The 27,622-nt window shown below is 38.6% G+C and overlaps 1 protein-coding gene across 1 annotated transcript in view; it reads right to left on the reverse strand.

Moving 5' to 3' along the window:
* Positions 1-554: 554 nt before the first annotated feature.
* HPSE (heparanase) overlaps positions 555-27,622 on the reverse strand; it is a 33,011-nt gene continuing 5,943 nt past the window's right edge. Inside the window, exons 2-12 of the mRNA XM_077882744.1 lie at positions 21,432-21,577; positions 19,548-19,673; positions 14,610-14,783; positions 12,654-12,822; positions 12,281-12,328; positions 11,704-11,797; positions 10,697-10,803; positions 9,443-9,557; positions 7,867-7,985; positions 7,113-7,259; positions 555-2,133 (exon numbers count right to left, since the gene is read on the reverse strand). Coding sequence (XP_077738870.1) covers positions 1,974-2,133; positions 7,113-7,259; positions 7,867-7,985; positions 9,443-9,557; positions 10,697-10,803; positions 11,704-11,797; positions 12,281-12,328; positions 12,654-12,822; positions 14,610-14,783; positions 19,548-19,673; positions 21,432-21,577 — 1,405 coding nt within the window. The 3' untranslated portion in view covers positions 555-1,973. The remainder of the gene's footprint in view (positions 2,134-7,112; positions 7,260-7,866; positions 7,986-9,442; positions 9,558-10,696; positions 10,804-11,703; positions 11,798-12,280; positions 12,329-12,653; positions 12,823-14,609; positions 14,784-19,547; positions 19,674-21,431; positions 21,578-27,622) is intronic.

The following is a 27,622-nucleotide window of genomic DNA, read 5'->3' on the forward strand; positions in this document are numbered from 1 at the left end:
AGAGGAAAGTTAGAAGATCAGTCTGGATGGAGAACAGACGGACCATCACCAAAAGTTGAGGGGACTGTAGGTTCAGACCCCCAGCCAGTGTGCAGGCAGAAGAGAATTCTTGGCAAGAGTAAGAGTTAAGGCTGAAGAAAGAGGCAGGTGCCAGGCTATGGAGCACCTTAACGTGACTGTAAGAAATGGGGAGCCTTTAAAAATTTTAAGCAAAGTCAGAGAGAACAATTAAGAAATGGTTATAATAATACCAGTGATAAATCAGGCTTTACATTTATTAAGTGATAGAGGAGACAGGGAAAAGAAAAATAGATGGGACAGGACTTTGATCATGATTGAGTCTACCTGATGAGGGAGGAAATTGTGTTTGTACCTGATAATCTCTTTGCTTCAAGGTCAGCTCTTGTGTGGGGGAGGCGGCAAGGACAGATAAAGGTAGCAGGTGTTAACAGTGCTGAAGGAAAGTAAGGCTTGCAAATGTAGGGATCTGCGGGCTTAAGGTATTCCCCCCCCACCCCAGGCTTAAGTTTTATTAAAAGAATAATCATGCAATATTGAGGTTATAAAAATTACTTTATTTCCAATGTGAAAATATAAAAACTACTTATATATAAAATTTAGGGGTATCGAAGCATCCAAACTCTAGGTTCTGTCTTTAGCTCCTTATATATGTACTTAAATTTAATTGAGACAATATTCATAGCAGGCATAAATATAAAGAGAATTATATTTCTAAAAATTAAGATACAGGAGAAAATAATACCTTCCATCAGTGATAAAAGCACAGAACTATGGTTGTCAGTGCCACAGACTTCCGAACACCCTGTCCATTCCAAAAGATTACTAGGAGACAATTATAGGGATTTCATTGATGTTGATAGTGATGGGGAGAATGGCCATGTGACCCATTCCTGACCAATAAGACATGAGGAAACATGAGGAAAGGTCCACTAGGTCTACTGAGAGACCCTCTTGAGAAAGGATTCTTCAAGACTATGAAGGAGAGGAAAAAAAGTTGCTCATCTTTCTCTAACTGCTGCCGGGTCTGAATGGGTCCATGGAATAACTCCAGCCATCATGCATGAGCTTGAGAATGAAGCCAATGCTAAATGTGACAGAGCAGAGAGATGGAAAGGTGCTGGTTCCTTGGTGACATCCTGAGCCTGCCCTACTTGAACTTCTTATTATGTAGGGTTATAAATGTCCTGATGGTTTAAGCCATTTGAATCAGGGTTTTCTGCTACTTGCAGCCAAAAGTTTCCCAACCAAAACAAGAATTAAAGGTAGATGAAAAGTAAATATTAACAGGTGGTTATAATGTATTTCTCCCTTTGGGGAGTCAATTTCTTTTATAGTCACTTTAAAATTTCATTTCAAGTTTACATAATCCAGTCCCTCTGAATTGTTCTTTTTTCTTGTACTATCACTTCTAACCATCTGTCCTCTCACACAGCATTGTTGACAAAGACAGAACAGAGAGAAGAGAAGCAGCAGTTGAACCTAGCTGCCTGTTTAGGTGCGAAGAGACTGTCTCTCATGTATAGGCAATTTGAAGACTGTGGCAGTAGACTCTTTCCATAGAGAGAGCATATAGAATAGATTCCTGCTATCTTTTAATAACTGTTTTTTAAGATAAAAATAACTAAGCACTTTCTTAAAGTTAATCATATAGCCTTCACTTACTTGCCTCCTGGCTGTATTGAGAGCACCCATATACCTTTTTAATAACCTTAAATAAAAATAGAACATGCAAAGCACTAAGTGTAGTGTTTGGCGCAAGGTATTATCAGCAGTGGTCTACTTAGAACAAAAGACTCCATTAAATCTAGCACTGAGAGTATCCCAGTGGCCCTAAAGCCCTCGCTAGTTGATTTGTAATGTATCTGCTTGCCTTCCTATAGCTTGGATTTTGTTTTCCTCTTATTAATACATTTGAAAATTTCAATCTCGGGGCGAGTGTATGCCTTTCCTTTTCAGATGCAAGCAGGAACTTTGGCATTTCTTATCACAAAAAATCCATATGAGAAAGCTGGCAAGCCCAGTGAACTTCCTGGGCGGAGAGATTTTTCTGTTAAAGCCGGGAGGGTGTGATCATCCACCATCTTCAGAGTTTGACCATTGAGTTGAACAGATCTGTAAAGGGGAAAGATACATCTAAGTTAGCCCTAGTTGTGTGTGCTCTACAAAAGTCGTGACATTGTTTTAAGATCAAAAAAACTTGTGACAGCTTGTATTATATAACTTGTATTTCAGTCTATATTGGGTAAATGTTTGACCCAGATGATCTCTAAGCTATACTGGGAGAGCTGACTCATTGTGACAGAGACCATATGGCCCGCAAAGCCTGAAATACTTACTATCTGGCCTTTTACAGAAAATGGAACACACATAATCTATACTAGACACTATGACGGAGGTATCAAAAGGACAAACATGACATAACTTCTAGATTTGTGGCAATTTGATTTGCTGGTAAATAATTGAAAATGTTTTTTTTATACAAGGCAAACAGATATATAGATTGGGATGAAAATTTCACAAATTTAACATTAAAAATGGCAGTGAAACTTCCTTATAACTATGCCCATAAATCCTCTAAGTCCCCTTCCCCCAGGTGATACGCATTCATTTGCATATCTTATGTTGTTAAGATATTTTGGTAGAATATATATTGCTGGAGTGAAACAAAAATAATTCTGTTTCACTGAACCACAGATTCCCCAAAAATGTATGTTTTCTTTGTGTTCTACTGTTGGAATTCAAATTTAAAACTGAGTCAAAAATGTGAAAAATATTTTAAGGACAAGTATTATTTTTATGTGTATTTATTATTATTTAAGTCAAATTAATATAGGCTCACAGCAATAAATCCAATATAAATAAGAGCTTATAATGAAAACCTTTAGCCGGCTTTTAGTTCCACTGATAAGTTAATTCCATAATTCTAAACATCTTATATTTCTATAATCTTTTTCTCAAGCACTTTTTACATTCTGACGTTTTTCCAACAGGAAAAAAATTTATTGTTGAAATTAGTTAATGTCAGAGTTATATGTATGTCCTATATGTAATACATGTAATATATATAGAACATTTATAGGAGTTCCTTGAATATAGTAAACACTGAAAAAGTATTATCTATTGTCATCATTATTCTGATGAATAAATATAACAAAAGTAACCTTCTAATTCATCATAACCATTTTTAATACTTTGATGTACATTCCTTCATCTTTTCATCTCTTTTATGTATATACATGCATATTTTCATTTAAACAAGAACAATCATACAGTATATAATCTCTCAAAACTTGATTTTTTTCCCTTAACACATCTTAACATTTGCTCACACACATCTACTACATCATTTTAATAGCTGTACAGTATTCCACTGTGTGAGCATATTAGCTTAGTAATTGTCTAGTGTTAGACATTTGGTTGTTTCCAGTTTAGAATTATTTTAATTTTCCTTTTTAAACATCTCTCAAACTTTATCCTCACTAAGTATCAGTCAGCAGAAAAATTGGTTTCCATTTAAACTTGGTTAGATGCCCAGCTCTGGTTATGTACCAACAGATTTAATAAGATAACCATGATGATGCTAGAGGCTACCAAGCCTGCCTTGCATTTACACTTGGTCCACATGAGCATGAGTTTTGTTTTAGTGCCTATATCACATCCATTTTTAGATGGGATGGGGGAGGAAAGGCCATGACCACCATCAGGAAACCACAAACATTAATAGGCCTTGAAAATACTTCTAAATGCTAGTAGTAAGAGCTGTTCTGCGAGAAATTGAAAAACATTTTCAAGAGTACCTGAACAAATTTCAGAAACGCTTTAGGAGAGGCCACAGGGCTTAAAGGTAAATCTCATCATTGTAAATTAATAGTGCCATGGGTTCAGATGATGAAACATGGGCAAGATAATACCCAAGACCATCTGGCTACATTGTTTAATTTGCTGTAAAAATAGCTAAAGGATGCTATCAATACATTGAGGAAAGCTGAAAGCATGTTGATTATTTTTGCACTGGGCTGGGTAAGTGAGGGTAGGTTTTATTAGAGGGTAGTATCCTGTTTCATATTTTGAAGTCAGTAACATGATGACAAGAAATAGAAGTCATGCTTGTCAAGTTTCAGATGAAATAGAGCTGAAAGGAATTAGCAAGCAAGAGGAATCTGAATTAGGGATGCTGGGCAAAATTTATCTGAGATAAATATAAAATACTGCTTTTATGTTAAAAATATTCTCTCAAATATTTACTAAATGCCTACTACACAGGACCATCTGTAGACACTATACAAGTTGTTCAACTAAAGAATGTTTTTTTTGAAAGATGATCATTGTTTAAGCCTCTGAGGTCATTAGAATGAACAAGTTTGTAGACTGTTCACAAATTTAACATTAAAAATTTCACAAATTGGGATCCCTGGGTGGCGCAGCGGTTTGGTGCCTGCCTTTGGCCCAGGGCGCGATCCTGGAGACCCGGGATCGAATCCCACATCAGGCTCCCGGTGCATGGAGCCTGCTTCTCCCTCTGCCTGTGTCTCTGCCTCTCTCTCTCTCTCTCTCTCTCTCTGTGACTATCATAAATTAAAAAAAAAAATTTCACAAATTAAACATTAAAATTTCACAAATTTAACATTAAAAATGGCAATTACACAATTACACTCATCAAACTTATCTGGAATACTTCTGCAACATTTTATTTTATTTTTTGCAACATTTTAAAGAGAAAAGTGTAAGTAGTTCATCAAAGAGAACTTAGGGTAATAAAACATGATCCATAATTTCACCAGTTCTCCATTATTAAGCATGAAATGTATGATCAGAAAGCAACAGGGTCTGATAAATACAGCAAAGAAAAGGATCATTGAAGAAATTGGGCACATTAAGCCTGGAGAGATCAATCTAATTGTCCTGCAGCTATTGGAGTTCTACTGGAGAAAATTAGATATTTGGCATCATTACACATTAAGGGTAGTGAACTCAAGTGCCCACAAAGCCAAGGAATTTATATGTGTAAGTGCAGTAGGGCAGGGTCTCAGAGATAACAGGGTCATGGAGGGACTGAGAAGAACCTGTCTAAAGTAAACCACCCCAATTCAACTCCATCTACTTGGGAAAACAAGCCCAGAGTTCCAGAATACCTGTCTTTAAATTTAAAAAAAAATATATTTATTTACTTATTTAGAGAGAGAGGGAGGAGGGAAAGAAAGAGGGAGATGGGAGAAGAGAATCCCAAGCAGACTCCCTGCTGAGCCAGGATTCCTAACCTCTTCTGAGGTTACAACCTGAGCCGAAACTAAGAGTTGGATGCTTAACTAACTGAGCCATGCAGGCGCCCCTGGAATATCTTTTTTTTTTTTTTAAGATTTTATTTATTTATTTTTTAAGATTTTATTTATTTATTCATGAGAGACACAGGGAGAGAGGCAGAGACACAGGCAGAGGGAGAAGCAGGCTCCCTGTGGGGAGCCTGATGAAAGACTCGATCCTGGGACCCCGGGATCACAACCTGAGCCAAAGGCAGATGCTCAACCACTGAGCCACTCAGGTGCCCCTAGAATATATATTTTTAAAGAAAAGCTAGAAATCCAGATATTTTTGTAGTTATCAATTTTTAAATGTTGACAACTTTGTAAACATAAAAATTAACACAGTGCATGCCAACCTCCCCTACTAGGAAAAAAGAGGGGAAAAAGCCCCCTAAACCCACTTGTATACAGGCATGAGGTGTAGTTTCCAACCTCTGCTCTTGAGGACAGAACCAAAAACAGCAGATGAAAGGCAAGAGAGAGGCTCGCCTTCCCCTCACCAGAGAGGATGCTGCCTGCCTGGAGAGGCTGGCAGATCCAGCAGAGGAGGAATCAAGCAGAGCTAAATGGCCTGAACTCCCCATTGAAGGTTGGACTAAAATATCTCTATGCTTTTCCAACTCTACAACTATTATTCAATTATTTCAGAAAAGCTTTTTCCTTGTCAGCATCAGACACAAATATCAGCATCAGACATAAAAATATCCATTTCAGAAAGTCAGAGCCCAAATAGAAAAAGTATCTGTTAACAAAATATGCATTATTTACATTAGGGTGGAAAATGATTAAAATGGCAAGAAAATGGGTTAAGTAAACCTTGGTAATTTTACAAAACATGCAGCCCATAAAAACGTCTACAAAGGCTTTGTATGGAAAGACATTCCTGGGTACCCCCTCTTTCCCATTAGAGGTTGTATGATTACAGTTGTAAAATAAAGCATAGGGAAAAAACAAGGAATGGCATCCAGTGTTAATGATGTTTGTCTATGGAATGCAGGTCTTTGGGGAAAGCATGCTTACTGTCCTTTTTCAGGTTCTAATGCTGATTATTGTGGAAAACATCTCTCATACAGCATTTGCAAAGATGGGAGAAGATGGTGAGAATTTTGGGAGATTCTTATTTTTTTTGCTCCAATGTGAGAATAGTCATGATGAAAGGAGCTCCTTCCCAACACAGAATCTTACAGTTTGCATGCCTGCCTCTTCAAGGCTCATGGTCATTTTTGGGTGTTCTGTTGAATATGGTATTTTATAAGACATAACCAATGACTGGCTTTTAAAACTAAAATGTGTTACAACTAACTTCAAATAATCCACCTAACAGCTACGCTCCTAGACATTTTTTTCTTACTCTATCCAAATAAAAACACTGCTTTAACACTGTAAGAGAATCACACTCAACTCACATGGTGTAATATGTACGCCAACCCCAATGCTCTTAGTAGCAATTATACATAGGTATGTTTTGCTTTAATGACTGTGTTACCAAGAATTACAAGTTTTTGTAGAGCAAATAATTTAAATGCCTTGAGGGCATTGACATATCAAATTGTTCTGAAATGCAAACTACTCTGTAAGAGAATGGCTAATTTGTGTTCATATCCTTCTGCTTAGGACTCTGGGTGAGTTATACCTGTATTGATAAATATTCATATATAAATTTCCCGAACATTAAGAATTGTTAGAACTTGAAGTAGTTGACTTTTTTTTTTCTTCCTATCAACACTCTCTATTCTGATAAACATCAATCAATTTGGTGAAAGTTTGAAGTGAAAAAGGAAAATCACTCACTTGGAAAGTAACTCATCAGGTCCTAGAGGTTGTAAGAGATACTTGTCCACTTGTTTGTCAAATAGATGATATGGCAACTGCAAGCGTTTGGTGACATTATGGAGGTTTAAGGCATACAGAGTTAAATCTCCTTCTTTATACCTTGGGCTAAAAGCAAATGGGTTAACTCAATAAAAATATTTAACTTAAGCAATTAAAAGCAATTACAAACATAATCATGGTTACTAAGTATTGGTGTCTATGATGATGGGCCCTCCTTTTATCCTTCCTTTCATGATTACAGTTGATGACTGATGTGGTCCTATTTGAAAATATGATTGAAACTATTGCTCCTCATGCTACCATTTTCTAGGTTAGAGCATTTTGGGATCTTTGATGCTTTGCCAGGTGGAGTTGCCAGGAAGCTGGTCAGCCCAACCCTGTTCAAACATAGGAAAGTTAAATAATAAAAAGCAAATTTTGTGTGTTCCTATGAATTCAAATCATAAGCCATGTAAACAGGAGCTTTTCTTGCCTTATGAGAAAACTAAAACAAACAAGAAAATTGAATCTATTGGTACTTTTCAGAATTTCCATGTGAACCATTCATTCTCCTACTCCCTAGTGGGTCCTCACTATTTAAAGAGTTTCCACTCACCAGAAATCATGGGTGGCTTTATTTTGGCTAGAATTATTATTTCAGTATAACCCTTTCAGGAAGGACATTTTACTGATTAAAACTTGTTGACTGGTAAAGGATGTGTTACACACTTACTGATTGACATTGGTGCAATGAAGGTATACTCGAAGTTTACTTCTGTCTGGACCTTTCACACTTGCCATGAACACATTGGTGCCCACGAGTTTCTTGAACAGAAGAGATAGCCAATAATCCTAATGCAGTGGTTGGGGAGAGAAGGAATCAAAATAGATCTTATTTATTTCTTTACTTAACAAAAACAGTGTGAGCAAATAATTAATCCTACAATGACTGTGACTGTTATCCTAGAAGTATTTAAATGGAATACATCTTTTGATCCATGGTCCCACCATGATCCGAGGGCAAAGTTTTATTTGCTGCCTTTTATCATTGGAGGACTATGTTGGTACAATTCAGAGGGTCATGACCACTAGGAGATGTATCTCAAGAACGTAATTCATTGCTGAGAGAGTTTAAATATTCTTTATCATCTATCACCCAAGAATTCAAAGCAAAGCTCAAAGTAGAACATTTAGATATGTACAAGTACACACTCACACTCAAAGACAAGTCTTTACAATACAATTTCTACCTACTTAAGAGATTAAAATAATTTTTTTAAAAAGATTTAAAAAAATTTTAAGTAATCTCTATAGCCAACATGAGGCTCAAACTCACAACCATGAGATAGTGTCCGTCCCCTGCTCCACCAACTAAGTCAGCCAGGAGCCCCTAAAATAATTTCTTTTAGAACCTTATAACCCCCCTTCCTGGGTAAAGTAATGGATTAGGCAACAATCCTTACTAGCTTTAAGGTAAAAAAAAAAATATATATATATATATATATAGAGAGAGAGAGAGAGAGAGAGAGAATCAGACATTATGTGCTTCTTGTTGGAAGCACATAACATCTCCTATGAAGAATTGCTACAAAACATATCTCTTCCAAGTGGCTTTTTGGATCAAAAGCCTACATTCCTGATTTGGCACCAGATACAGTTGCAGGTAGGGTGAAAATGAGACTTTATTCATAAAGATCTTGAAGATTATAAACAAAATAGCCAATTTTTAGGGTGAGATGTTTGAAAAAATAAATTATAATTTCCTGACAGAAAAGTTTTGAAGTTTTGGATACTGTTAGTAATTTTAACTTTGATTTACTTTGCAAAAAACATTTCTTTTTTAATTAATTAATTAATAGTGTGCAAGCAAGGGGAGGGGCAGAGGGAGAGAGAGAATCTCAAGCAGACTTTTCACTGAGTGGGAGCCTGACCAGGCTTGATCTCTGGACCCAGAGATCATGACCTGAGCCAAAATCAAGAGTTAGACTCTTACCTGACCGAGCCACCATGGCACCCCACAAAGTTCTGAGTTCGTTATCTTATGAAATTGGAGTCATTAAATTTGAAATTTTCCTTTAAAAAAAAAATCCCATGTGGTGCCTGGGTTGCTCAATTGGTTAAGCATCTGACTCTTGATTTTCACTCAAGTCATGATCTCAGAGTCATGAGATCGAACCCCATATGGGGCTTGTACTTGGTGTAGAGTCTGTCCCTCTCCCTCCATTCCTCGCCTCGCCTCTGCACTTGTGTTCTCTCATCAATCAATCAATCAGTCAATAAATAGCAATGGGAAAATAATGATCACTTACAGGTAAAGGTTCGAAGTTTTCATCTACTAAGTGGTAGTTTCCAGCTCCAAAGAGCACTTGCCTCATCACCACTTCTATGCCCATTCTGGCGGACAGGCCCAATTTATCCAGCCACCTGCAAAAGAGCAAGGCCCAGCTCTCTTCAGGTTTGGGAAAAAAAAAAAAAAAATCAAATTCTAATTATACAACTATTCTGATTGATTCATCTATGTGGGAGGAATTGACAGGAGACCAGACAAGTGGTATTAATTATAAATAAGCCATTCACATGAAATGGAGACTATCCTTCCCTTCACATGTTCACACGTGTGAGCATGATAATAAATCATAGAATACTATTAATATGCCTTAGGAGTTCCTTTCGAGGTAAGAAAACTTCTACAAAGCAGAGTAAACAAATTCTCACCCCACAGGCAATCATTCATCTTGCTGGATACCCTCCCCACCTCCCCAAAACCCAGGCCCATGTGAGGAAGAAAAGGTTGAAGAAGAAAAGGCAGTTTGTAGTCATCAGTAGTAAAATATGAAATAAGTAGAATCACACCTAGACTTTTGTGGCTATCTTCCTCCATCCCTTCCATCTTTAGCTGATGGCGAAACAAACATCTTTATTCTTATCTCTTCTCATGTCCCCATGAGCAAAAATAATTTATTTTTTTATTCTGGGTTTACAAGAATTAGGAGGGTAGGAGGGGAAAGTGTAAGTGTAAGTGTTATAGAATTATAGATTAAGAGTGTTAATAGAGTTCTGGAAAGTAAGTAAACCAGTTGTTTAAAGCAATCAAGTTTGTGGTGATTGGATATGAAGGTGATTTAGTAAGTCTTGAAACTTATTGGTAGCTCCTCACACTTCAGACTCTAAACTCCTTGGGAATCTATGAATAGAGCCACATATACATAAGGTTTCTTCTCAGACTTAAGCCTCTAGAATATACTCTTTTTTTTTTTTTTAGAATATACTCTTTTATGATCTCTTTCAGAGTAAGGAAGCCTTGGCATATTTATGGGCCATAATTAAGGAACAGCACTTCTAATGCAATTCATTCATACAATAATTAATTTGGGACACCCATTAAAGATGTCCAACAAACTTTAGTAAAAGATTTCCTTGCAAAATCTGGCATGAATTTTGGGTCTCAGCCATAGAAATGGTCTTTGATCAGCTTTCTGGGTGATGAGCTGTTTCAACATCCTGTAATAAAAGGCCGGGAGAATGTTGCAGCCTAATCCCCAAGGCGGTGCTGTTTCACTCACATAAAGCCAGCTGCAAAGGTGTTGGACAGCAAGGGTGCTCCACCCCCGTATGCTGAGCTTGTTTCTCCTAACCAAACCTTCTTGTGGGGGCTGGTCTCCTCAACAACCTATGGAACAGGAGATTCCCTATTATATTTGCAAACAAGCTGACCAGCTACAGTGATAAAAATAAATGACATTCAAAACCTTGTATTCCCAGACTGATTTGGCCAATATAGTTACAAAATGTGTTCGTGGTCATTTAGGTCTTGGGCAATTTACTTTTATTAGAATACTTAGTGTGGAAGGAATTTAAATAATCCCATTCCTATTTGAGGCTGGCCTTGGAGAGTTAATTCTACCAAAGACTATTGGAAGTATTTTTAATTTTTAATTGGGCATACATGGGAAACACAGGATGCTAAGGGGGACAGAAGGTGAATAAGTATCTGTTATCTAAAGAAAAACATGTAAATGTATATACACATGGAATCTAGAATTAGCTAGACCACAAAATAAAAATTCTGGCTTTACAGAAGTCTCTCCTTATCTATGGTTTTGCTTTCTGAAGTTTCAGTTGCCTGTGGTCAACTGCAATCTAGAAGCAGATGGTCCTCCTTCTGACCTATCATTAGAAGATTGCTAGTAGCCTAAAGCCACCAATACATATGTCATTCACCTCACTTCATCTCATCATGTAGGTATTTTATCATCTCACATCATCACAAGAAGAGTGAGTGCAATATAGTAAGATATTTTGAGAGAGGGAAACCACATTCACATAACTTTTATTATAGTTATACTGTAATAATTGTTCTATTTTATAATTATTGTTGTTAATCTCTTACTATGCCTAATTTATAAATTAAACTTTATCATAAGAATGTATGTTTAGGAAAAGTATATATAGGGTTTGATATTATCTGTAGATCCAGACATCCACTGAGGGTCTTGGACTATATCCCTTAGAGATAAAGGGGACTACTCTCCTTAAAAAAAAAAAAAAAAAAAAAAAAAAAGACTATTACCTGGAAAATCTTTTGCACAGTTGAAGTAAAAGTGTCCAACACATCAGGGTTTAGGAAATCTTCTTTGGTAGCAATTCGTCCATTCAAGTAGTAGCTAAATTATTTGGAAAATATTCAGAAAAACAAACAAACCATACTTCCTGCTTTTAAGTTAATTGGCTAACTTGTTCTCCTTTCTACCTCTTTACACCCCTCTGTTATTATAAAAAAAAAAAAAAAAAAAAAAAAAAGTCAGAACTTCTAGCAAGAAAAGACCAAGATGGAAGGGGATAGTCACAAGTGCAGGTTCTTATAGGTTACCTGTTCTTTGGCAAGCATATTGATTTTAGCTACTTATCTGCTTCACGATTTAAATGATAGTGTGTTTTGATCTTATAGAAACTACCATATATTTAAAATAAAGTTTAAAATTTTCTTTTCTTAATATTAAAAGTCTAGTACAAGCTGCTTGAGATACTATTTGTTTCTTATTTGAACTATGTCAATTAGTAATTAAATGGAAATAATTTTTTGAAAACTAAGCAGTAAATAAAGCTAGCATTAGTTTCTCAGTACTAAGATCAGGTGACATACTTACTGGTGCCATGTAACAGAATCAATCACTTTTCCTCCAGCCTTCAGGAAACTGGAAAAAAAAATCATTATGATCTTTACTTAATCCTCATATGCCCAGTATATATGCACAATATATGCACAAGAATTTTACTTCTTGGAAATGAGCTGGTTGCTGCCTTTGCATCAGGCAAACACAAACTTCCCAATACTGATACAGATTATATCGTAGGTTCCCTTGGCCCTCAGATCCTCAGTATTCTGAGCCAGGCAATGTTTCCTCTTTTGGTAAAACATTAGGTAGCAAGTGGCTTAATTACAGGCGGACTATTGAGAATTCTCCACCGGAGATAAATACTATGTTTAAGAAAAGTGGTTCTGCTTCCTCTAGCGCCTACCTCCTTAGCATGGGGACTGTCTTTCCTCGAGGCTGGCCAATATCAGGACCATAGAGATTGGCGGTTTTGAAAGAGGTTTTGCCTAGAAGTTTATGCAACTTGACAAAATCTTTTCCTAACTGCAATCCATCGATGAAAATACCAGCCTTCTTCCGGAAACTGTTAGGTTCTGAAAGAGAGCAATTCTCAAGGTAATCGCGTACCTAGAAATCTTGTATTCAAAAGCAAATTTAACAGCAGCATCTAAGAGCAAGAAAACATTTCCCAATCACAAAAACTTAGACTCCAAAGGCAAGAAAAGTAAAGCCCCTCTTTATCTCTTTATGAAGAAGATATTTCAGTTAAACACAAATTTAAAGGACATAACAAAAGGGTGAGGGGATATTAAAACAATCTGAAGTTAATGATGGGAATATTAAACTAGTGGATAGTTGGGGAATAGTCTTCATCCAGTACTTAGTACACTGATTTACTTAAAAAGGATGAAAACTTTAGGTGAGAGGTGAAGACATTTAAAAACTGATTTCTAAAAAAAATAAATAAATAAAATAAAAACTGATTTCTACAATGCCATTAAAAGCCTTATTGAGACCGTTTATTCACAAATTATCTGTGCAGGTGAACCTGGATGTAGCCATGCTGAAGACTCAGGAGGGAAGCAGAGAAGTGTTCAATCCACTGCCCAGAACACCCTGTATGGGCATTTCCTTGCTCCCTTCTCCTTCTCTCTGGAAAGCAGAACTTTTTCTTGCAAAACGGGGCCCAAGGAAGAGGGGAGACATGATGGCATGGCCCTTTTATCTTACTCTAAAGAACAGAAGGAGTTGGGGATGAGTACAATAGAAAAGGAGGGAGGAAGAGATGTATAGAGATGGGGAAGGATGGGCTCAGATGACTCATTATTCATGTGGTTGCCATTGTTCAAAGTTGTTCAGTGTCTAGCTAAGATATGGTTACCCCTACCTTTATATTGTGTTTTGTGCTTCGACTTGCCAGTTACCCTTAGCAACCTCATCCCAAAACCACCTCTAGACATCATGGAGGTACATACCACTCTAGACATTTAGCTTATTTCTTTGCTTGCTTTCGTGTTGGTCTGGCTCCCTTCCTCTAGAATGGAACTCTTGAGAAAGCAGGGACCTTGCTCTGGAGCCAAACTACCTGGGCTCAGATTCCAAATCCTCTGCTTAGCAGCCCAGCATCACACAGCTATTTAACCTTTTTGTGCCTCTTTTGTCATCTGTAAAATGAAGGTCATAATTGTATCCACTCCAGGGTGGTTTATGAAGAGAAAAGAATACTTATTAAATGCTCAGAACAGTGGTTCAGGAATGTAGTGCGTGCCCACCATATAACAACATCCCATTTCCCATTTCACTTTCAGTTCTATTGGCTCACGTGTGGAAAAAGCATTATAAATATGTTGGAATAAATGTGGCTGTAGTTGGAATTTACAAGTTCTTTGCAAAAAAGTGAAGAAGGAAATCATCAGAAGCTTGATCTGGGTAGGATTCTATGCTAGGAACTTCTAGCTTGAGCATATCATGATGATTGGGATAGAGTCGCTGAGATTAAGTGACAAGTTGAGAAACAAAGAAAATAGAAGGGCAAAAGCAAAAGTGCCTGCTTTATAGTTGTGCTGAGTCCAGCCTGCCAACCACCCTAGGTTTAAGTGACCCTGAAAATGTCAAGTGAACCCAGGAGCTGTGGAAGTTTCTGGGTCCAACCAGTTGCCTTCAGCTCAAGTGTAACATAAACTAGGATTAACAGTAGGTTCTAGGATCTATAAAGAAGTTTTTTGCCAGAAGCAATTCCAAAAGTTGCATTGTTGACCACTGGTACAAGTGTGCCCAGCCAAAAGTATATCTGCTAATATTAAAAAGAATGTCATAAATAGGAACAACTAATGCCAAAGGGGAATCCCTTTATGAATGAAATGTTCCTGGGGGTACTTACCATTGCCTAGTTCCCAAGAGATGTTATAATTCTTGGAAGAGCAATAGTCCAGGAGCAATTGAGCGTTAGAACTATTCCACTGCAAATTTGCTGTTCGTAGTAAGGCATTTAGACCAAAGATCAAGTCCAATCCTGAGCAATTTGCAAAAGTGTACAGCATATCCACAGAGCTTCCTAAAAGAAAAATGTTGCAATGTAATGGCTGGGTCAGCATCACAATAATGAAGGCCTCCAGATTTGTTCTCCAGTGAATTACTATTTTGGTTGTTAAATTGAAGGAATTACAGTCCTAATGAGTGACTATAATTAAGAGACAAAAAACTGGACAGGCAAATTAAAAAATTAAAAATAGATAGGACTTCATTGCCTTCAGCGGTTAAATCAACTTTCCATGCTGAACCATGTAAAGTACCAGAAGCTTTGGTCTGGCACTCAGGTTTTATTCAAATGACCTCAAGTGAACTCATGCTCAAGCCACACTAGTCATTAGTCAACATAAGCCACACTCTTCATAATTAAAACATCTCTACTCACAAACTCATTAGTCAACATAAACCACACTCTTCATAATTAAAACATCTCTACTCACAAACTCAGTCACAAAATATTTTGGTAGATTTAACCATATTTAAAACAAGTTTTTGGAAAATTCATGTATATGATTTATTGATTTTAAATAAGTACGATTTGACATTAAAAAATTGACCTATGATTATAGATCTGTGGTTTCCAAACTATGTGCCAAGACATCCTGGCAAGTTTCAAGAAATTCACCACATGGTTGTCAGATTTAGTAAATGAAAATATAGATGACCAATTAAATTTGGACTTCAGATAAATTATTCAGATGAATAATTTTTACTGTATGTCTATGCAACATTTGAGAAATACAGTAAAAAAATTTAGTTTATCTGAAATTCAAACTTACCCAAGCAACCCTACTCACAGGAGCACTACAGAATCCTTTAGATTTGCAAGGGAAACATCAACTCTGTTGGACATGACAAGAACTATTACTATTAGGTTTTTGGACCTAACAACTTCATAATTGAAAATCTTAGGTATTTCCTTGGGGCTAGGTAAGATATGAAACAAATTACTGCGTCATTTAAGTGCCATAAAGGTTTGGAAACTTTTGAACTCAGCGTTTCTAACCATTAACTTGTTTAAAATCCCTTCTTGAGAGTGGCAACAACGTCAGTTTGAATATCATCTTGAAGTCAGGTATCATATGCATAGTAAGTCTGTAATTTTCATGCATATTTAGAGTTATTTGTTGAATAGAAATCCACTCGAACTCTCCTAATTTAAAAAAATCTAAATGAATTACTTGGATCAGCATAGCAGAGAAACCTTAAATTTAATATTGCCGATGAAGCTGAGGTGCAGGGGCATCTAGGTGGCTCATTGGTTGAGCATCTGCCTTCAGATCAGGTCGTGGTCCTGGGCTCCTGGGTTAGAGTCCCACATCAGGCAACCTGCTCAACAGAGTGTCTGTTTCTCCCTCTGCCCCTCCCTCCTGCTCCTGCTCTCTCTCACTTGCTACCAAAATAAACAAGTAAAATCATTAAAAAACAACAACAACAACAACAACAACAAAACAAAACTGAGTGGCAGAAACCTCTCATGCAAGTTGTTTGAGGTGTTTTGAATGTTTGCTGTGTCACCCACTTCCACAGAACTGCTGCCTATCATCAAGGAGTTTCAGACAATGGAAGTTGAAAAGCCCTCCAGTTCTGTGGCCCAGCGTTCAATCAGAACCTGAGCCACAGTTTGAGATGGCACAGAGCCTTGGGATTGTTGAGCTCTCCCCAAACCTACACCCTCATTTTTCCATGAGGAAACTGACACCCACGGAAATGAAGTGCTTTGCCCAATACTGCATAGCTATTTGGTGGCAGTGTCATTACTAGAGCCTGTTGTAAAAGGGTGACTCGACCGTCTTAATCACAGCTCCCCATTAGACATATATATATTGCAAAAACATGCTGTGGAAAGTTTCCTGGATCAGGAATCCTAAAACCTGAGCTCTAGAACCCACTCTCCCACTTATAGACTCTATGATTGAGGTGACTCCTTTACCTTGCATGAGCCTCAGCTACAGATGCACAGCCCTGGAATTATTACTATCATGTGCCTATTCACAAAACCGAGGTTGAAATGACAGATGTGAAAACCCTTTGTAAATCATATAGTAAACCTTTACTTTATTGTTACTACCTAGTCTTTCTATTTTCAAAAAAGTTTGCATTTCAGAGTAATTATTCAACTCATGCTTTACTCTTTGTCTATTTCATTTTTCCAAATGCACTTGGAATTTATATAGCTTACAGTTGTATTATATGCTTCCTACAATGTAATAATAATATCTCCGAGAATAAGAGCTGTATAATACTGGATTAGAATCCACTCTTAAAAAAAAAACCCACTCAGCCTACTTTCTCCTCAAAATAAGAACAATAGGAAAACTCATAGCTAATTTTCCAATTCCCAATCATTACCCCGTCTCTCACCTCTTATTTTACAAGAGAGTGGAAAGATCCGTGGGACAAAGATAATTTAAATGACACACTGAAAACTGACATTGACTCTTGCCCTAGTGTTATGCCATGTCTGTTTACATAAGTGTGTCCAGTTCCAGTGTGGGAATGGGTGATGGAGGTGGAGGAGGCAGGTGATGATGAAGAGAGGTGGAGAACGAGAGCCAAGAATTAGCCCATTAAGTCAAGTTATTTTAATAAGGAAGTTCTTTCTGCAGTCACACCCAGAATTACATCCGTAACATTGCTTCCTTTTCCTGCCTAAACAGGCTTATAGAGTTTGTAGTCTCGTGACAAACGTTTTTGTCATCTTCTACTTAAGTGAAACCCACCATCCAATGGGTCCTGTAATTAGAAAACTTAACTGTATCTTCTAGGACATCTGTTTTAAGGGTGTAGGCCACTGACTAAGCAATTAACCTGTCCTTGCCACAGTAGACTTTTGCAATCTCTTCCACTGGACAATGTCAGCCCAAGTTACTCAGGCATTGCCAACCTCAGTCAGCAGTGCAAAGCGATGTGTGCAAACACTTATAGGCTTCTGAGACGCTTACCACTATAATGAGTTGATGCCAGACTGAACAACGTCCATTCCTATCTATATGTTTCTAAGACATGTACATTCAAACAAAACATTTCAAACCAGGAGTCAAACATTTCCAAATACAAATAAACTATCCATATTTGTTCAATATTTTAGCCAATCAGGTGGCTACAATTATAATTAGACCTAGTTACATAGTTAGTGAAGGAACTTCCTTCTGGTGTAGGAACTAGGAAGGTCCTAGTCCCAGAGGCAGGGAAAGATAGTGGAAACCTACCATCTTGATTCCAGAAGGATCGTGTGAGGTAGGAAACTGGTATAAACTGGCAGAATGTTTAACATGATACAAAATAAAGTAGAAGTCAATAGATTACCTAATAACATGGAGTCTTCTCTTCGCAGACCTAGATCATAATGATTTATTATAGGTGAGATCTTACTACTATGGGTCTCTTGTACTCCTGTCACTCCTGTCATGGGATCTGAGACAGCCCTGTGTTATGCCAAATTCCATTCCACCATAGATCATGTTATTAAAGTGTCAGAGTAGTTCCCCCACCCCCTTTAAAATGCAATAAATAATTTAGAGGATTGCATTTATCTATTAACATGCAAACTATTTTCTGATTTCTTATGTGTCATATCTTTTCTATACCTTATAAATAAAAAAGTATAAAGATAAAAATCCATGGGATACATGAACTCCAGATAACATACAGTAAAATCTTACAAAGATAAATAATCTACTTCCAATAATGTATTCTTGGAAATGCTGAGTGACCTAAATTAACTACAAGATCATTTATTTTCCAAAAATCCAAAGAAGAGCATTGTAGAGTAGGTTATTTCCTTAATTGAGATCTGGGGCAACATAATCCCTTAGCTGGGTATAAAATATCAACTTTCATGGGCAGCCCCGGTGGTGCAGTGGTTTGGTGCCGCCTGCAGCCTGGGGTGTGATCCTGGAGACCAGGGATCAAGTCCCATATCGGGCTCCCATCATGGAGCCTGCTTCTCCCTCTGTCTGTGTCTCTGCCCCTCTCTCTGTGTCTATGAATAAATAAATAAAATCTTTAAAAAAAATAAAATACCAACTTTCAGATAAAAATATTTTTCATAGTTAAATAAAGATTGCCTGTTTCAGTCGTCTTAAAGCTCTGCACGGCAATATCCTCCCATATTGAAGACTGGATAACCGTATCAGTGAATGGAAATAAATTCCTGGTTAGTCTAGCTAGTTCTACGTTTGCAAAGCCTGAGAGGAAAGAAAAACAGAGAGCTGCTTGATGGCCAGCACTGTCTATTATGACTCAGGCTTCCACTGCCTAATGGTACAACTCATAATAGTGGTTGCTTCTGGGAGGAGAGATGGAATAGATGACGAAGTGTGGATGGTTTTCACAACTTACACTTTTTTTTCCTAAAGATTTATTTGTATTTTTGAGGAATCTGTCCACCCAGTGTGGAGCTTGAATTTTCAACCCGAGATCATGAGGTGCAGGCTCTACTGACTGAGCTGTTCAGGTGCCCCCACTATTTACCCTTCATACTCTTGTACTTTACTTTCACACTGGAAATGTATCTGTGTCTTCTTTGACTTCCTAGTTCTCCAGAGCAGTAAAGGTCATCATTAGCTCATGAATGAATGATTTCTAGATTTCACTTCATGGCTAGTAGGCAAAGTCAGGTGAAGTAAAGAAATGGGGTTCACGATTTCCCATTAACTCTTGGTACCATTTGAGTATTATGCAGCTTTACACAACTGCTGTAGGGCCTACATGATTCAAGCCCAAGTTCAAGCTCTCCATGTATTTTGGGGGCTGGGACACCTGCAGAGTGCCTTTCATCTCTTACTTGAGTAAGTGCTGTTCTTGAACTTTTTCTGATACTGCTCTTGGAGCAGCAGTTTTTCCTGGAATGGCCATTCCAACTGTAACCTCTTCTCTACATCAGAAGGGATGGATCCAGATTTGCAAATATCTGCAAGTGGAAGAAATGGTTTAGAGAATCTATTTTCACAGTGATAAGGTTCAAATCCCACACATTTATTTCATTACCTATCTATGTGACTAAAGCAGGATAATTACATTTCTGGTTTTTAGGTACAAGACCAGAGGAAGATACATTCTGTTACACACGTCAAATTTGCTGGCTAACCAATCACCACACAAAAAAACAACCAACGGACAGGTTTCCTAAGAAACAGTGGGCATACCCTGGATACAAGATACACTGGGCATAACTGCAAGTTATTTAACAATTCAGAAGGCTCCTCAGAAACTTAAAATTGCTAGAGAACCCCACTGAAGAAGACATAGTTCAATTCTCTTAAGATTCATTTTCAAAATACATAAAATTTGTTTCACTGGCCTCTATCTGCTTTGTGATGATTTTCTCTTGCCATAATGGTAGGACAGGAAATATTGACTTTTTTCCCCCCTTCAAGTATGGTATCCTCAAAGCTTCTGAGACCACAACATGTGCACTTGGAAAAACCAACCACTATGCTGTCAGGCAGACTGTGCTTCTTTATCACAAGGCAGCAGAGCTGCTGAGGGCTGGCCGCCAGGGCTGGCTGACCCGCCAACAACTTCCTTTCTGGAAAGCTGCTCATTCTGGCTTTCTGGCAGCTCATGTCTCATCCATCCCTGTGCTCACAAAGGATGCTTCAGAGGCTTTGACACCCCCCGCCCCTTACCACATACACACACAGGATGAGGAAAATCGATGAGCAAAGGAGAATTTCCTGTCTGAACTTAAGAGATCTTTCAAACACATGTGACTGAGGGAATGGATAAGTCTGAACATATATTATTCCAATATATTATTTTAAGAGAATTCTCCTGCTTTTTTTCAATGTTTTTCTAATTACTCTTTTATCAATTTTGGCCCAATTACTGATTAAGTGTTCTAGACACTTTCTAACTGAAAAAAATAGAAGGAAAATATTTCATAACATATGAAATAATTAATTATTCACTAATATATACATTATACATATTTTATTATAATTCAACTATATATACCATATTTTTAATAATTGTTACAATAATTATTTAACTGCCATTTGAGGTTTGTATAGTACTTCTGAAAGACACAGGACAAATCCTTGTGGTTCCCTCTAAGGCAGGTTTCTCAGGGGGAGCCAACAGACGTCGAAATACCAGAATCACCTGAGGAGCTTGCTAAACTCATAATCTAAGGTTAGAATGGAGAATCCAAACATTCAAACTCACCCAGGTGGCTACTGAATAGTCAATAAAGTTTGACAATCACTGCCCAATAAATCAAGTCTTAAAATCCATTCTGAGATACAGAGCATATGTCTACACCCTCTTGTTATACCTTTCATCCACATGCTATTTTCAGAATAAATGGATTTCAATCTACTGCTTGTATCTTCATTTGGAAATACCCTTTTTAGTTTGACACATTTCTGCCCACACACTCCCCACTAAGCAGCTGTGTCCTTCAGCTACAATCATTGTTCTATTTACAGGACAATTAACTCTCAGTTATGCCCAGCACAATTTTTTTTGCAAGGTCTCACATTCATGAAAACAAGAGGAGGAGGAAAGCTGCCCACTGCTTCCTCCTTTTTATGCCAGTGCCTGCATTGGTCAGCTGAGAGCTCTTGATTTCTCATTAATTGTTAGATGTCAGCAATGACACTTCTGAGAATGCTCAAGACTAACTCAAGGGAATTAAAACATATCATAAATCTTTAAAAGGCTTCACCCTGCTTGACTTGAGACTGCCAGTAACTTCTCTCTTCAAAGGTTGGTTCTTTTTGGGGATCAAAAATTAGAAAGTCCGTCTTGGTGCCACCAAATCGCAGGTATGCAGGAGACAAACCTCTGGCCAGGGTACGAAGCTTTGGTGAACTGTTAGAAGACAAGTGAGAAATTAAAATTATTTTTTTCCCAAGACAATCCAGTCAAACATGCTTACTCTCTTCTCTTTCACTGGGCCTATTTCTTAATATGTAGCTGTAAGGCCTTGGAGGGAGAAGTCTTATTGCTATAATGGAGAAATCTCAATCTGCCTCTTTTTAATTGAAGATCACACTCCTAGGCACCTACAGGCAACTTGGAGCTCTGACTTTGGCAAGAACTTTTATTTTAACTTGATAGGTAGGATAGTGTTCAGTGCTTTCAAAACACTCATAACCTTTTATGGTTGATGAAGGAAAAGAGGTTAAGAGAGTGGAAACTCTAGGAAAGATGACTGTGTTTCTTTGAAAAATAGATTGTCTTCAAAAACTTATATTCTTAGAGCACCTGGGTGCTCATTCATTTAAGCATTGGACTCTTGATTTCCACTCCAGTCATGATCTTGGGGTCTTGGGTCAGCCCCACATCAGGCTCCACGCTCAGCGGGGAGTCTGCTGCTTGGGATTCTCTCCCTCTGCCTCTCCCCCGACTCATACTCACGTTGTCTTTAAAATAAATAATAAATCTTTTTTGAAAACCTGAAAAAAGGTTTATGTTCTCAGAGAAGTTCATAAGTGAGTTAGGAGTCTTTCTCTGCTCCCTAACTCTGGCTTTCAAAGAACACCATCCTTCTAAATTTAAGTCAAATGGATTAGAATTAGATAAGATCCTAATTCCTATCATTAACAACTCTAGTCTGAGCAATTCTAAATGCATATCTCATCAAGTCAAACATGCTCCTGATAGGTGACTAGTATGTGCTCAGAATGGCACCAAATGCTCTAGAATGGAATTAGAATGATTTATAAACCCTTCCCTCAGAAGGATGAAGATGTCATGGATATTTAAGTGAACAAAACTAAGATAACAGAAGACACAGGTAGTAGGAAACTACACATTTCTGAAGTCTCACACATGTGATTCTGGCCACACTACTCTCCAAATTCTCTTAAAACACATAAAACCAATGCTGTGCAGTTCCTTGGAATGGTCCAATTACTTAGCTTACATGTGGGTTCTTTCAAATTGGAAAACATTCCAGGAGGACAAATTAGCAATACCTTCTAACATCCTAGGAATTAGAGACCTGACCTAAAGTATCTAAAATTTTAAGATAGTGCTTAACTATATATATGACTCAGGACGCCTGGGTGGCTCAGTGGTTGAGCCGTCATCTGCCTTTGGCTCAGGGCATGATCCTGGGCTCCTGGGATTGAGTCTCACACCAGGCCCTCTCCTTAGGGAGTCTGCTTCTCCCTCTGCCTATGTCTCTGCCTCTCTCTCTGTGTCTCTCATGAATAAATAAAATCTTTAAAAAATCTCTATATACCACCGTGTAAGATGTTGGAAAGATGTCTTCATTTATGCCTAGGAAAGAGGACTTAAAAGATGGAAATAGACCAAAGATAAATCTCCTGCATTAAAAACTTCAGCAATTCCTCCTTGCCATTTTTGTTTGTTTGTTTGTGACTTGAGAGCTTCTTATTGTACTACCTTGGCATTTTTGCCTTCATGATCCTTTTCTTCCATAAAAAAAACATATTTAAAATTATATTTCATGATGATATTTCTAAAAAGACAAACATGTTAGAGGAGGCTGGGTAGCTCAGTTGGCTAAGTGTCTAACTCTTGGTTTCAGCTCAGGTCACGATCTTGCGGTCATGGGATCGAGCCCCAAGTCAGGCTCTGTGCTTAGCGGGGAGTCTGCTTCAGGTTCTCTCTCCCTCTCCCTCCTGCTCTCTCTCTTTCTCTTTTTAAATAAGTAAATATTAATATTAATTAATTGATATCAACATTAATTAATATTAATAAAATAAAATTAATTTAAATAATTAAATATTAGTATTATTTAATGTTAATTAATTTAATATTATCTATTGAAACATCTTCTTTGACCTAAAGGTTCATTTACTTTGGATCTTACAAGAAGTTGGAATATTTTCATGGTCCCCTAAGTGTGTTACAGGTCCTAGCATGAGGAAATGCAGCACAGAGTGAGGCTTCAAAAACAGTATCAGGCTGGGTTCAGTGCTGGCTGAAACACCCAATGGCACCAAAGAACTCCAGGAAGGATGGCTTCTGCCATGAAATCCTTAACAACTACCAGAAGATAAATGCTAATAACCTTGACTAAGTCAGGATTCAGATGAAAGCCATTTCCACTTTGCTACAAACCCAAACAAAAATAAGCTGTAGGGAAAGGAAGAGAGCACTTTGTTTCATGGGCACAGAGTTTCAGGTTGGGAAGATAAGTCTGGTCTCACCAGACTTCTGTTTTAAAAAAGAATCTCAGGCTGCAGTGTAAATAACTGAATAGAGGGACAAAGACTGTGGTCATGTTAACATAAATAGAAAGTGATGGGGGCGCCTGGGTGGTTAAATGTCTGCTTTTCAGCTCAGGTCATGACCCCAAGGCCCTGGGATGAAGCCCCACATCGGGCTCCCTGCTCAGTGGGGAGCCTGCTTCTCCCCCTGTCTCTGCCTCTCTCCCCTCCTCCTTCCCTGTCTCTCATGAATAAATAAAATCTTTTAAATAAATAAAACCCAATGCTATGGCTCCTGCCAAGTAAAGAAAATCACATGTTTCAAAAGTATTGGTATTAAAGACCTTTTTGTTTGTCTCTTTTGTAAGGGAACATTTTCTTGTTTTGATAATACAATATTAATGCCCTCTAACAAAAACCAGATTTTAAACAGCTGCAAAACATGTCATAAAACAAAACTGATCAGAGGTATGCTATTCCTATCATATACAGGAAGAAGGGGGGATATACCACCACCACAGTGACATGGAAATTAAAAAAAAAAAAACAAAAAACCATAAAAGCAGCTGCAGACATTCCACTTCCAGAGCAATTTGTTAGGGGAAAGAAAAGTCTGCAGGTATTATTTTACCTTTGGTGTAAAAATAAGCTGCTTATCTCTGACATGAAAGCAGAGGTGTGCTGGAGCCAGCTTGTACCAGCTCCTATCAGCTGTGAGAGCCAGTTGTCATATTTTGAGAACAAGTTATTAAACTGTTGGCAGTTTGAAATCAGCCACAGTGGGAGTATTTATACCACAGAAATAAAAACAACAACAACAACAACAACAACAAAACCCCAAAACCCATAAATCAGTTTCCTGTCCTCTCCGAGAGTCAATTGTTAAACATTTCCTAGAACATGGGACATGAATTCAAGCCACTGGTAGGACCATTCAGAAGATAATGTGACGTGAAAGCAGGCCTAAGTCGGAGGTCTGAGGAACATCAAACATTTAAGAAAGCTAGAGAAAGAGGTGAAGAAGTGTTAAAGAGGTGAGGGAACCCCCAGAAACAGAAGCGACATAGACCTGAAAGGATGAGAAAGCATTTCCGTTGTCAACCTTGCCAACTGTTTCCAAGAGATTCCAGTCCTTTGCTAGGGCTGCAGAATCAAAGTACCACAGACTGGTGCCTTACACACAGAAATTTACTCTTTTATGGAGGTTTGGAGGTGGAGGCCAGAAATCTGAAATCCAGGTGTGGGCATGGTCATACTCCCTCTGAAGCTACGGGGGGAAGGATCCGTTTGGGGCTCTCCTCCAGCTTCTGGTGGTTCCCTGCTGCCGTGGGACTCTAGTCTCCACACAGCCTTCTCTCTCTCTCCCTCTCTGGAGGCCTATCTGTCCCCAGATTTCCTCTTTTTGTAAGGACATCAGTCAGAATGGATTAGGGCCCCCTCCATTCCTCTACAACTAGTTCTTAGCTAATTATATCTGGAATGGCACTATTTCTAAACAAGGTTACGTGCTGAGGTATGACTTCACGTGCTGGGTTAAGACTTCAAGTGTATGAATGGTGGGGGAATACACAGAAATTCAACCCATGAGAGACACCAAATAAGACATGGATGGAAAGGTGTTCATTGGATTTTGCAATAAAAGGTCACGGGTGTAGAGGTGCCTGGGTGGCTTAACTGATTAAGCATCTGCCTTTGTGGAACGCCTGGGTGGCTCAGCAGTTGAGTGTCTGCCTTTGGCTCAGGGTGTGATCCCAGGGTCTGGGGATCGAGTTCCACACTGGGCTCCCTGTGAGGAGCCTGCTTCTCCCTCTGCCTGTGTCTCTGCCTTCTCTCTGTGTCTCTCATGAATAAATAAATAAAATGTTAAAAAAAAACAAAAGTGTCTGTCTTCGGCTCAGGTCATGACCCCCGAGTCCTGGGATCAAGTCCTGTATCTGGCTCCCTGCTCAGTGGGGAGTCTGCTTCTCCCTCTATCCTTCCCCTCATTCATGCACGCGCTTTCTCTCTTTCTCTCTGTCTCAAATAAATAAAATATTTTTATTTAAAAAAAGGTCACTGATGATGTTGGAGAGATTGCTTTTATGACACAGTGATAGGGACTTCGTGAGGGTGGAACAAGGATGGAGTGGGCAGTAAGGAAGGCCGCCAAGGGGAGAAGAGAGCAAGGGCAGATCCCCTGGCACATGTGCAGAGTGGGGTTTGAGACAGGATAGCCTTGAGGATGTTTCCACACTGTGAAGAAGGACCCAGTCATGGGGAGAGGTTAAAGACAAGGGAGAGAAGAGATGACTAGGGAGCAAGAGGGGACAGAGAGGAAGAAGCAGTGGCCTGAGGAGAGAGAAGGAAAGAAAGCTACATGTGGCTGTGGTATGTGCACGGGCTTGGTGGCAAGAAGAAAAGGAAGTTCTTATCCAATGACTTCGTTTTCTTTGGGAAATAGAAATGTAGTCATATGCTAAGAGTGTGGAAGTGGAGATGGGATCGGGTTTGAAGGAAGTGGAGAATGAGAGGGGCAGGGAATGAAGAAGTGAGAGGTAGCACCAAGTAAGTCCGGAGACCAAGAATTTCTAGTGCAACCCCATGTGGCTGAGCCATTCCGCTCCACCCTAAAAGCGCATAGCCCAGCTATTCAGTGTGGCCAGCAAGACGGGGAGCAGAGGCAAATACATAAAACAGGCTTATTAATATGCACTATAATTCATAATTAGGTAATATTTTTTGTTCCCAGACTTAATGTCCACTTTATAGATCCCAAAGGAGGAAACTAAACTGAGCTGGATTTGGGTTTAGCAATAAGAACAACAGGGCCAGAGTGTGGGGATGTCATCCCAAGAACTATTCATGTGGGAAACCAAGAAAAGAAGCCCAAGTGAGCCATGGAAGAAACAGAGACAGAACAAGGCTGTTTGGTGGAGGAACTTAACAAATGGTTGTGGTGGGGGACACTTGGGTGGCTCAATGGTCAAGTGTCAGCCTTTGGCTCAGGTTGTGATCCGGGGTCCTGGGATTGAGTCCTATATTAGGCTTCCTGCAGGGAGCCTGCTTCTCCCTCTGCCTGAGTCTCTGCCTCTCTCTGTGAATAAATAAATAAAATCTTAACAAAACAAAACAAAACAAAATGGTTGTGGTGGACCCACAGAGTGAAAGGTTAACAGGGTAAGGTATGTAGTCCAAGAACAGGAGATCTTCTTTCTTTTTTCTTTTTTTTTAAATTTATTTATTTATTCACGAGGTACAGAGAGAGAGAGAGAGAGAGGCAGAGACACAGGCAGAGGGAGAAGCAGGCTTCATTCAGAAGCCCCATGCGGGACTCGATCCCAGAACTCCAGGATCACAACCTGAGCCAAAGGCAGATGCTCAACTGCTGAGCCACCCGGGCATCCCCAGGAGATTTTCATTTAGGGTTTCGATGTTAAAAGATTCTTAGTGATGAAAAGAGTCAAGGTGTGGCCATGCCATTAGGTGGCTGAAATGGGGTGAAGCAGGGTGTGCAGGTAAGCTGGCTCCCTAAAAATAAGTGCCCTGCTTTTTAGCATTTGCCAATTTCCATGGTGTAAACACTCACCAGGCTGATTTCAAGGTGGCAGTGTCATGTCAGTGAATGTGGAATTGGGAAGGGATGCACATCTTTCGTAAGGTGATGCAAGCCAGCTCCAATAGAACATTGAGAAAAGAGGATTATAATGTGTGGATATGAAGTCGTTGAGAGACACTTGATTCAGGAGGACCTGAA

The sequence above is a fragment of the Canis aureus genome, chromosome 33 (genome assembly GCF_053574225.1).
Source record: "Canis aureus isolate CA01 chromosome 33, VMU_Caureus_v.1.0, whole genome shotgun sequence".
In the NCBI taxonomy this organism is placed as follows: Eukaryota; Metazoa; Chordata; class Mammalia; order Carnivora; family Canidae; genus Canis; species Canis aureus.